Source organism: Oncorhynchus kisutch, unplaced genomic scaffold (assembly GCF_002021735.2).
Source record: "Oncorhynchus kisutch isolate 150728-3 unplaced genomic scaffold, Okis_V2 scaffold3964, whole genome shotgun sequence".
Lineage (NCBI taxonomy): Eukaryota > Metazoa > Chordata > Actinopteri > Salmoniformes > Salmonidae > Oncorhynchus > Oncorhynchus kisutch.
Genome location: NW_022265909.1, coordinates 138,061 through 150,560, shown reverse-complemented (window position 1 = coordinate 150,560; position 12,500 = coordinate 138,061). Strand labels below are relative to the sequence as shown.

The 12,500-nt window shown below is 50.3% G+C and overlaps 1 protein-coding gene across 1 annotated transcript in view; it reads right to left on the bottom strand.

Moving 5' to 3' along the window:
* LOC109886404 (probable E3 ubiquitin-protein ligase HERC1) overlaps window positions 1–12,500 on the bottom strand; it is a 206,773-nt gene that overhangs the window by 64,798 nt on the left and 129,475 nt on the right. Inside the window, exons 50-56 of the mRNA XM_031821355.1 lie at window positions 12,036–12,304; window positions 11,828–11,880; window positions 8,660–8,860; window positions 7,547–7,721; window positions 5,082–5,349; window positions 1,603–1,816; window positions 838–1,043 (exon numbers count right to left, since the gene is read on the bottom strand). Coding sequence (XP_031677215.1) covers window positions 838–1,043; window positions 1,603–1,816; window positions 5,082–5,349; window positions 7,547–7,721; window positions 8,660–8,860; window positions 11,828–11,880; window positions 12,036–12,304 — 1,386 coding nt within the window. The remainder of the gene's footprint in view (window positions 1–837; window positions 1,044–1,602; window positions 1,817–5,081; window positions 5,350–7,546; window positions 7,722–8,659; window positions 8,861–11,827; window positions 11,881–12,035; window positions 12,305–12,500) is intronic.

Genomic DNA, 12,500 nt, shown 5'->3' with positions numbered 1-12,500 from the left:
CCCTGACCCTCCACCCTGACCCTCCACCCTAACCCTCTACCCCTAACCCTCTACCCTAACCCTCTACCCCTACTCACCCTAACCCTCTACCCCTACTCACCCTAACCCTCTACCCTAACCCTCTACCCTAACCCTCCACCCTGACCCTCCACCCTGACCCTCTACCCTAACCCTCCACCCTAACCCTCCACCCTAACCCTCTACCCCTTTACCCTAACCCTCCACCCTAACCCTCTACCCCTACTCACCCTAACCCTCTACCCCTACTCACCCTAACCCTCCACCCTGACCGTCTACCCTAACCCTCCACCCTAACCCTCTACCCTAACCCTCCACCTTAACCCTCCACCCTAACCCTCTACCCCTAACCCTCTACCCCTACTCACCCTAACCCTCTACCCCTACTCACCCTAACCCTCTACCCCTACCCCTACCCTACTCACCCTAACCCTCTACCCTAACCCCTCCAGTACTCACCCTAACCCCTACTCACCCTAACCCTCTACCCATAACCCCTCCAGTACTCACCCTAACCCTCTACCATAATCCTCTACCCATAACCCCTCCAGTACTCACCCTAAACCTCTACCCTAACCCTCTACCCATAACCCCTCCAGTACTCACCCTAACCCTCTACCCATAACCCCTCCAGTACTCACCCTAACCCTCTACCCTAACCCTCTACCCTAACCCCTCCAGTACTCACCCTAACCCTCTACCCATAACCCCTCCAGTACTCACCCTAACCCTCTACCCTAACCCTCTACCCATAACCCCTCCAGTACTCACCCTAACCCTCTACCCTAACCCTCTACCCATAACCCCTCCAGTACTCACCCTGCTCTGGTGAGCCTCCAACTTCACAGAAGAGCACTTGCGCAGGTCACCCGCCATGTCGGCAAAGGTTTGCGGCCGGCTCTGGTTGTCTCTGTCGTGAGCGGCCAGCGTGCGGACCAGCTGCTGAGCGGCCCACTGCCGGTGTCCCGAGGACAGACGAGAAGACAGGCAGCAAGCAGCCAGCGCGTTGGCCAGCTCCAGAGGTCCTACAGCAGTGGGATGATAGGAAGGATGGGTATACAAATGTGCAATTAAACCTGCTGGAACGAAAACAAAAAGGGGGTGGAAGAAGGAACGATGAGTGAGGGTTTTTTTTGGGGGGGGGGGGGAGATGAGAGGATGTAAATTATAACATAACATAATGAATGGTCCAAAACACTACAGTGATAATGACAACTAGCACGGGCACTGTGGAGGCTAGCGCAAACTGCTAACAACAGCTAGTAGCTACATGTCTGTATGTACTGTCATCCCGTGCAGACAATCTGAAAATACGAGGCGACTACAAATCTATAATCACTGCCCCCCCCCCCCCCCCCCCGCTTCAACCATTTCTTAACTTAAACATTCTAAATGAGCTGAGAAATATCTTTGTTCATCCCATAATGCAATTTTACAAACAAAACGGACCTAGTCAGTTACAAAAACTCTATTGAATTGTGACGGCGCCGCATAACGACATGTCGACGACAGACAACGTGTGACAGTATCGCAACGTCTAGAAATCTCCGAGGACCACAGAGGCCGACTACAGGTCTCACGAACCTCTCTTCTCCGCGTCAGCCTTGTCATAGTTGGGTCTGAGCCGGGCCCCTTTATCAGCGAGTAGGGCCACGAGGGCCTGGGTGACCACGAAATTGGGTGACGTCACTAGCTTGTTCTCCTCGGCCACGCCCCTCAGGAAGCTAGGGAGGAACTTCCTCTGGACGGGGTCGTCTACCGTGGTCAGGTTCATCCCCGTTGCCGCGGAGATCAGGTTCTAGAGACGGGTAGATATACAGGTTCTAGATCAGTCAGAGGAACCCTAACACGCTAGATCAGGTTCTAGAGACGGATAGATATACAGATTATAGATCAGTCAGAGGAACCCTAACACGCTAGATCAGGTTCTAGAGACAGATAGATATACTGGTTCTAGAGACAGATAGATATACAGGTTCTAGAGACAGATAGATATACAGGTTCTAGAGACAGATAGATATACTGGTTCTAGAGACAGATAGATATACAGGTTCCAGAGACAGATAGATATACAGGTTCTAGAGACAGATAGATGAGGAGACAGTGATGAGTATTAGTGGAAGTTAATGAGGACCAGCCGTTTGCTAGAGGAGACAGTGGTGAGTATTGGTGGAGAGATGGAAGGAAGTCAGTGGCTCAAGAGTTACACCGGCTGTATTCTATACCGGCTGTATTAAACACCGGCTGTATTCTACACCGGCTGTATTAAACACCGGCTGTATTCTACACCGGCTGTATTAAACACCGGCTGTATTAAACACCGGCTGTATTCTACACCGGCTGTATTAAACACCGGCTGTATTAAACACCGGCTGTATTCTACACCGGCTGTATTAAACACCGGCTGTATTCTACACCGGCTGTATTAAACACCGGCTGTATTAAACACCGGCTGTATTCTACACCGGCTGTATTAAACACCGGCTGTATTAAACACCGGCTGTATTCTACACCGGCTGTATTAAACACCGGCTGTATTCTACACTGGCTGTATTAAACACCGGCTGTATTCTACACCGGCTGTATTCTACACCGGCTGTATTCTACACCGGCTGTATTCTACACCGGCTGTATTAAAAACCGGCATTTTTTTAAATTTTATTAAAATAACCAGTATTAAATTAACTCTAATTGGTCTAAAATAACCCCAGTGTTGGTGTTTATAACCAGTACTAAATTGTCACGTTCTGACCTTTATTTCCCGTGTTTTGTATTTAGTTAGTATGGTCAGGGCGTGAGTTGGGTGGGCAGTCTATGTTTGATTTTCTATGATTTGGGGTTTTCTATGTTTCGGCCTAGTATGGTTCTCAATCAGAGGCAGGTGTCATTAGTTGTCTCTGATTGAGAATCATACTTAGGTAGCCTGGGTTTCACTGTGTGTTTGTGGGTGATTGTTCCTGTCTTTGTGTTTTGCACCAGATGGGACTGTTTTAGGTTTTCTCACATTTGTTGTTTTTGTTAGTTATCTCATGTGTAGTTTCTTTATAAATTAAAGAATATGAATAACCACCACGCTGCGCTTTGGTCCGCCTCTCCTTCAGATGAAGAAAACCATTACAGAATCACCCACCCAACTCGGACCAAGCGGCGTGGTAAACAGCAGCGACGACAGCAACAGCTGCCAGCATCACAGGACTACACAACTTGGGAGGAGATAGACAGGTGGGCGGTCGACCCAGGGAGAGTGCCGGAGCCCGCCTGGGATTCAATGGAGCAGTGCAAGGAGGGTTACAGGAGGATGAGGTTGGCGAAGCCAGCACGGCAGTGCGACAGGTACGAGAGGCAGCCCCAAAACATTTTTGGGGGGGGGCAGACGAGGTGTGGTACTAAGCCAGGTAGCAGACCTGAGCTCACTCCTCGTGCTTATGATAAGCAGCGCATTACTGGTCAGGCACCGTGTTATGCGGTTAAGCGCACGGTGTCGCCAGTGCGTGTCCATAGCCCGGTGCGCTATAGGGCAGCCCCCCGAAAGTGCCATGCGAGTGTGGGCATTGAGCCAGGGCGTATGGTGCCTGCTCAGCGGGTCTGGTCGCCGGTACGCAGTTTTGGTCCAGGTTATCCTGCGCCGGCTCTGCGTGCTGTGTCTCCGGGGCGCTGGGAGGGTGCAGTGCGTCCTCTGCCTGTGCTCCGCTCGTGCCGGGCAAATGTGGGAGTGGAGCCTAGGGGAGAGGTGCGTGTAGTGAGCACTAGATCTCCCGTGCTTATCCACAGCCTGGTTCAACCTGTGCCTGCACTCTGGAGGGTCCGGGCTAGAGTAGTTGTCCAGCCTGGGGAAGTGGTGCCAAGGTTGCGCACCAGAGCTCCAGTGCTCCCCCACAGCCCGGTCCTTCAGGTGCCTCCTCCTAACACCAAGCCTCCTGAAGGTCTCCCCAGCCTGGTGGTTCCTGTGGCAGCCCCACGCACCAGGCTGTCTCTCCGTCTCCTCCCTGCAGGTGGTCCCGCCTGTCCGGCGCTGCTGCCGGAGTCTCCCGCCTGTCCGGCGCCGCTGCCGGAGCCTCCCGCCTGTCCGGAGCCTCCCGCCTGTCCGGCGCTGCTGCCGGAGTCTCCCGCCTGTCCGGCGCTGCTGCCGGAGTCTCCCGCCTGTCCGGCGCTGCTGCCGGAGTCTCCCGCCTGTCCGGCGCTGCTGCCGGAGTCTCCCGCCTGTCCGGCGCTGCTGCCGGAGTCTCCCGCCTGTCCGGCGCCGCTGCCGGAGTCTCCCGCCTGTCCGGCGCCGCTGCCGGAGTCTGAGGCGCCAGAGCTTCTGCCCCTCTGTCCAGAGCTTCTGCCCCTCTGTCCAGAGCTTCTGCCCCTCTGTCCAGAGCTTCTGCCCCTCTGTCCCGAGCTGCCCCTCTGTCCCGAGCTGCCCCTCTGTCCAGTGGGGTCATTGAGAGGGGGGACAATAAGGCGGACTAAGACAATGGTGAAGTGGGGTCCGCGTCCTGCGCCAGATCAACTAATCCGATCTGTTACTTTTGTAGTTAATTGCATCCATTACTGAAATGGTTGTTCCAGTTTGGATGGTTTAGGTCGTCTCTCTCTTATCTTCACTCTGGCTGGATTCTGATAGGAATTACACAGCACTTTGCCAACCATCATAATGTGATTTGCAGACCTGAAAACTAGAGTTTCATTCAGGCTACTACTGTATTGGTGTCAAACTAGGCCCTCAAATTAAGGCCTTGTTAAATACTTGTTGTATTGTGTTGAACATTTTTATTTTAAATGATCTGGCTCGGGGAAACCCACAGGACAACAAAAAACAATGACTGCAACAATCTCTGTCTCTGTCAATAACAAATACAGTCATGGCTGGTAACTACAATTCACTCGAAAGCTAAGGCACTCTGGGAAATATGTATAGGTCAAGTTAAGTATTGCATAACTGTGGTGCTGAACTAAGGTTGTGTTGATTTGAACTTCCTGTCTTTTTGAAAGTCGTTGAGTGAAGTAGAGAACTGGTCACTTCCTGTTTCTCTTCCAGTCTATTATCTTTGTGTGAGTCTGAGTTGTGTATCTGTTGTTACCTGTGTGCAGAGCTGGACCAGCAGCTTGGCAGCGTTGGGACTGTTGGAGGCCAGACAACCCACAGCCGTACTGAGATAGGCCAGACAGGAGATAGGTTTGCTGGCCTTGGTGGCCCCCCGGGGCCGCTCTGAGGCCCCTGATCCAGATGTGGGGCTGGTGGAGAGGCCGGCTCGCCCCGCTGCAGCCAGACACATCAGTCTGACCAGGGTCCTGATGTCTGTCAGACCCAGAGACTCCAACCCTGCTGCCAGGCTGCAGCTAGAACCACTGAGAGAGAGGGAAAGGGAGAGAGAGGGGAGGGAGGGAGGGAGAGAGAGGAGGGGAGAGAGAGGGGAGGGAGAGAGAGGAGGGGAGAGAGAGGGGAGGGAGGGAGGGGAGAGAGAGAGAGAGAAAGGGGGAGAGAGAGGGAGAGAGAGGAGGGGAGAGAGGGGGGAGGGAGAGAGAGGGGGAGGGAGAGAGAGGAGGGAGAGAGGGGAGGAGAGAGAGGGGGAGGGAGAGAGAGAGAGGAGGGGAGGGAGAGAGAGAGAGGAGGGAGGGAGGGAGAGAGGGAGGGAGAGGAGGGGAAAGAGAGGGGAGGGAGAGAGGGGAGGGGAGGGAGAGAGGGGAGAGAGAGAGAGGAGGGGAGGGAGAGAGAGAGAGGAGGGAGGGAGGGAGAGAGGGGAGGGAGAGGAGGGGAAAGAGAGGGGAGGGAGAGAGGGGAGGGAGAGAGAGGGGGGAGGGAGAGAGAGAGAGGAGGGGAGGGAGAGAGAGAGAGGAGGGAGGGAGGGAGAGAGGGGAGGGAGAGAGGGGAGGGGAGGGAGAGAAGGCCATACTCATAAACATATAGTAGTTGCAATGCAGTTCACCCTTATACACTGACACCAACTAAACACAGTGGAACATGAGATGAATGGAGAGAGATTGAGACTGAGAGAGACACCAACGAGACAGAGAGAGACAGACGGAAAGACACCAGGGAGACAGAGAGACAGCCAGAGACAAAGAGAGACAGAGAGAACAGAGAGAGAGAGAGAGAGAGAGAGAGACAAAGACCAACACATTATCCAGTCCTACACACAGTCCTACACCTAGTCTACACACAGTCCTACACATAGTCTACACACAGTCCTACACCTAGTCTAAACACAGTCCTACACCTAGTCTACACACAGTCCTACACCTAGTCTACACACAGTCCTACACCTAGTCTACACACAGTCCTATACCTAGTCTACACACAGTCCTACACCTAGTCTACACCTAGCCTACCACCAGTCCTACACCTAGTCTACACAGTCCTACACCTAGTCTAAACACAGTCCTACACCTAGTCTAAACACAGTCTACACCTAGTCTACACACAGTCCTACACATAGCCTACAACCAGTCTACACAGTCCTACACCTAGCCTACAACCAGTCCTACACCTAGTCTACACAGTCCTACACATAGTCTACACACAGTCCTACACCTAGCCTACAACCAGTCCTACACCTAGTCTACACAGTCCTACACACAGTCCTACACCTAGTCTACACACAGTCCTACACCTAGTCTACACACAGTCCTACACCTAGTCTACACACAGTCCTACCACTAGTCTACACCTAGCCTACAACCAGTCCTACACCTAGTCCTACACCTAGTCTAAACACAGTCCTACACACAGTCCTAAACCTAGTCTACACCTAGTCTACCTCTAGTCTACACCAAGTCTACACCTAGTCTACACAGTCCTACACCTAGTCTGCACCTAGTCCTACACCTAGTCTACACCTAGTCTACACAGTCCTACACCTAGTCTGCACCTAGTCCTACACCTAGTCTACACCTAGTCCTACACCTAGTCTGCACCTAGTCCTACACCTAGTCTACACCTAGTCTACACAGGTCTGCACCTAGTCTGCACCTAGTCCACACCTCCTAGTCTACACCTAGTCTACACCTAGTCTATACCTAGTCTACACCTAGTCTACACCTAGTCTATACCTAGTCTACACCTAGTCTACACCTAGTCTACACCTAGTCTATACCTAGTCTACACAGTCCTACACCTAGTCTGCACCTAGTCCTACACCTAGTCTGCACCTAGTCTACACCTCGTCTACACTTCGTCTACACCTAGTCTATACCTAGTCTACACCTCGTCTACACCTCGTCTACACCTCGTCTACACTTCGTCTACACCTAGTCTACACCTCGTCTACACTTCGTCTACACCTAGTCTACACCTAGTCTACACTTAGTCTATACCTAGTCTAAACCTAGTCTACACCTAGTCTACACCTAGTCTACACCTAGTCTACACCTAGTCTATACCTCGTCTACACCTAGTCTATACCTAGTCTACACCTAGTCTACACACAGGTCTACACCTCGTCTACACCTAGTCTACACCTCGTCTACACCTAGTCTATACCTAGTCTACACCTAGTCTACACACAGGTCTACACCTCGTCTACACCTAGTCTACAGACAGACCCACCTGACAGAGAGTAGAGACAGGGCTCTCATCACCATGGTCCTGGCCAGGAGGACCTGCGCTGCAGAGGTCACTCTCCTCAGAGCCATGACCCTGTCGTGGGGGTTCTCCAGCGCTGCGGCCTGCTCCCCCAGAGTCACCCTGCCGGAGGAGCTGTTCTCCACCGCGCCCTGGCAGCCTGGGAAACACACGCAGACACGTGCTGAAGCTGGCGCACAATGTAGAATTACAACCCCATGAAATGGACATATAACAGGTGATCACTGAACCACCCACATCACAGAGAGGACCGGACACATCTCACCCACATTACAGAGAGGACCGGACACATCTGAACCACCCACATTACAGAGAGGACCAGACACATCTCACCCACATTACAGAGAGGACCAGACACATCTGAACCACCCACATTACAGAGAGGACCGGACACATCTGAACCACCCACATTACAGAGAGGACCAGACACATCTGAACCACCCACATTACAGAGAGGACCAGACACAACTGAACCACCCACATTACAGAGAGGACCAGACACATCTGAACCACCCACATTACAGAGAGGACCAGACACATCTCACCCACCCACATTACAGAGAGGACCAGACACAACTCACCCACATTACAGAGAGGACCGGACACATCTCACCCACCCACATTACAGAGAGGACCAGACACATCTGAACCACCCACATTACAGAGAGGACCAGACACATCTGAACCACCCACATTACAGAGAGGACCAGACACATCTGAACCACCCACATTACAGAGAGGACCAGACACATCTGAACCACCCACATTACAGAGAGGACCGGACACATCTGAACCACCCACATTACAGAGAGGACCAGACACATCTGAACCACCCACATTACAGAGAGGACCAGACACAACTGAACCACCCACATTACAGAGAGGACCAGACACATCTGAACCACCCACATTACAGAGAGGACCAGACACATCTGAACCACCCACATTACAGAGAGGACCAGACACATCTGAACCACCCACATTACAGAGAGGACCAGACACATCTGAACCACCCACATTACAGAGAGGACCAGACACATCTCTGTGTGGGTGTGGGTGTGTTTTTCAGCCCCTCACCTATCTGCAGCAGAGTCTCCTCCATACTGTTGGTGGCGGTCACCATGGCTACGGACGCTCCCAGGGGGTCACTGTCGGGGAACTGGACGGCCTCTGGGACGACCCGGCGCTCGCTCAGACCCAACGGTCCCGCCAGCAGCTCAAACTCCTCGTCCCCAGTTAACCTCTCATCCTCATCAACATCCAGCATGTCCCATTCCTCTGTAAGGGTTACAGAGAATAACAGCCATACTATCAGCCACGTGGTTATAGAGAATAACAGTCATACTATCAGCCACGTGGTTATAGAGAATAACAGTCCTACTATCAGCCACGTGGTTATAGAGAATAACAGTCATACTATCAGCCGCGTGGTTAGAGAATAACAGTCATACTATCAGCCATGTGGTTATAGAGAATAACAGCCATACTATCAGCCACGTGGTTATAGAGAATAACAGCCATACTATCAGCCACGTGGTTATAGAGAATAACAGTCATACTATCAGCCACGTGGTTATAGAGAATAACAGTCATACTATCAGCCACGTGGTTATCGAGAATAACACAGCCATACTATCAGCCACGTGGTTATAGAGAATAACAGTCATACTATCAGCCACGTGGTTATAGAGAATAACAGTCATACTATCAGGCATGTGGTTATAGAGAATAACACAGCCATACTATCAGCCACGTGGTTATAGAGAATAACAGTCATACTATCAGCCACGTGGTTATAGAGAATAACAGCCATACTATCAGCCACGTGGTTACAGAGAATAACAGTCATACTATCAGCCACGTGGTTATAGAGAATAACAGTCATACTATCAGCCATGTGGTTATAGAGAATAACAGTCATACTATCAGCCACGTGGTTATAGAGAATAACAGTCATACTATCAGCCACGTGGTTATAGTGAATAACACAGCCATACTATCAGCCACGTGGTTAGAGAATAACAGTCATACTATCAGCCATGTGGTTATAGAGAATAACAGTCCTACTATCAGCCACATGGTTATAGAGAATAACAGCCATACTATCAGCCACGTGGTTATAGAGAATAACAGCCATACTATCAGCCACGTGGTTATAGAGAATAACAGTCATACTATCAGCCACGTGGTTATAGAGAATAACAGTCATACTATCAGCCACGTGGTTATCGAGAATAACACAGCCATACTATCAGCCACGTGGTTATAGAGAATAACAGTCATACTATCAGCCACGTGGTTATAGAGAATAACAGTCATACTATCAGGCATGTGGTTATAGAGAATAACACAGCCATACTATCAGCCACGTGGTTATAGAGAATAACAGTCATACTATCAGCCATAAAGCTATAGTGGACCAGTCATACTATCAGCCATAAAGCTACAGTGAACCAGTCATACTATTAGCCATAAAGCTACAGTGGAACCAGTCATACTATCAGCCATAAAGCTACAGTGGAACCAGTCATACTATCAGCCATAAAGCTACAGTGGAACCAGTCATACTATCAGCCATAAAGCTACAGTGGAACCAGTCATACTATCAGCCATAAAGCTACAGTGGAACCAGTCATACTATCAGCCATAAAGCTACAGTGGAACCAGTCATACTATCAGCCATAAAGCTACAGTGGAACCAGTCATACTATCAGCCACGTGGTTATAGAGAATAACAGCCATACTATCAGCCACGTGGTTATAGAGAATAACAGTCATACTATCAGCCACGTGGTTATAGAGAATAACAGTCATACTATCAGCCACGTGGTTATCGAGAATAACACAGCCATACTATCAGCCACGTGGTTATAGAGAATAACAGTCATACTATCAGCCACGTGGTTATAGAGAATAACAGTCATACTATCAGGCATGTGGTTATAGAGAATAACACAGCCATACTATCAGCCACGTGGTTATAGAGAATAACAGTCATACTATCAGCCATAAAGCTATAGTGGACCAGTCATACTATCAGCCATAAAGCTACAGTGAACCAGTCATACTATTAGCCATAAAGCTACAGTGGAACCAGTCATACTATCAGCCATAAAGCTACAGTGGAACCAGTCATACTATCAGCCATAAAGCTACAGTGGAACCAGTCATACTATCAGCCATAAAGCTACAGTGGAACCAGTCATACTATCAGCCATAAAGCTACAGTGGAACCAGTCATACTATCAGCCATAAAGCTACAGTGGAACCAGTCATACTATCAGCCATAAAGCTACAGTGGAACCAGTCATACTATCAGCCATAAAGCTACAGTGGAACCAGTCATACTATCAGCCATAAAGCTACAGTGGACCAGTCATACTATCAGCCATAAAGCTACAGTGGAACCAGTCATACTATCAGCCATAAAGCTACAGTGGAACCAGTCATACTATCAGCCATAAAGCTACAGTGGAACCAGTCATACTATCAGCCATAAAGCTACAGTGGAACCAGTCATACTATCAGCCATAAAGCTACAGTGGAACCAGTCATACTATCAGCCATAAAGCTACAGTGGAACCAGTCATACTATCAGCCATAAAGCTACAGTGGAACCAGTCATACTATCAGCCATAAAGCTACAGTGGACCAGTCATACTATCAGCCATAAAGCTACAGTGGAACCAGTCATACTATCAGCCATAAAGCTACAGTGGAACCAGTCATACTATCAGCCATAAAGCTACAGTGGAACCAGTCATACTATCAGCCATAAAGCTACAGTGGACCAGTCATACTATCAGCCATAAAGCTACAGTGGAACCAGTCATACTATCAGCCATAAAGCGACAGTGGAACCAGTCATACTATCAGCCATAAAGCTACAGTGGAACCAGTCATACTATCAGCCATAAAGCTACAGTGGACCAGTCATACTATCAGCCATAAAGCTACAGTGGAACCAGTCATACTATCAGGCATAAAGCTACAGTGGAACCAGTCATACTATCAGCCATAAAGCTACAGTGGACCAGTCATACTATCAGCCATAAAGCTACAGTGGAACCAGTCATACTATCAGCCATAAAGCTACAGTGGAACCAGTCATACTATCAGCCATAAAGCTACAGTGGAACCAGTCATACTATCAGCCATAAAGCTACAGTGGAACCAGTCATTCATATGATAAGGGATAAGAATCCCTGGAACAAGTGAATCATCATGTTTAAGCAAAACCGGTACCTTCATAGACACTGTCCTGCTTTCCCAAGAGGTCCGGGGCCAGTCCTTTATATCTGAACATGGACCAAGACACGTGTTAGTGATCACAACGTCATCTTGTCACTGTTACACAGTGTGTATCGAATCTTAAGTTTCAGTTGTACAACACGAGAGTCACATGTCTGTAATTTAAAAAAATCTGGCGCGTCACCTTCTGTCCCCCACTGACCTCTCCGTCACGGGGACTGTGGTTTTACTCTTAACCGCCAGGTGTTTGTCCCGACAGCTACCACAGAGGAGGTAGTAGGGGTTGCCGCTGCCGCACTCCCCTCCGAACCACCCGTCTACGTAGGAGCCGTTGCTCCGGTAACCCTGCCGGTTGGCGCTGCGCCCGCAGCCAGGGTGGCTCTTCTTCATGTGCTGGTTGAAGTTGGCAACGCTAGCCTCACACAACTCACACACTACCACCTCGTCTCGTTCCTCTGTCTCACACACATGCTGCCAGGGGACAGGGAGGGAGGGGACACGGAGACAGGGAGGGGACACGGAGACAGGGAGGAGAGGGAGGGGACACGGAGACAGGGAGGGGACACGGAGACAGGGAGGGACACGGAGACAGGGAGGAGAGGGAGGGGACACGGAGACAGGGAGGGGAGGGAGGGGACATGGAGACAGGGAGGGGACACGGAGACAG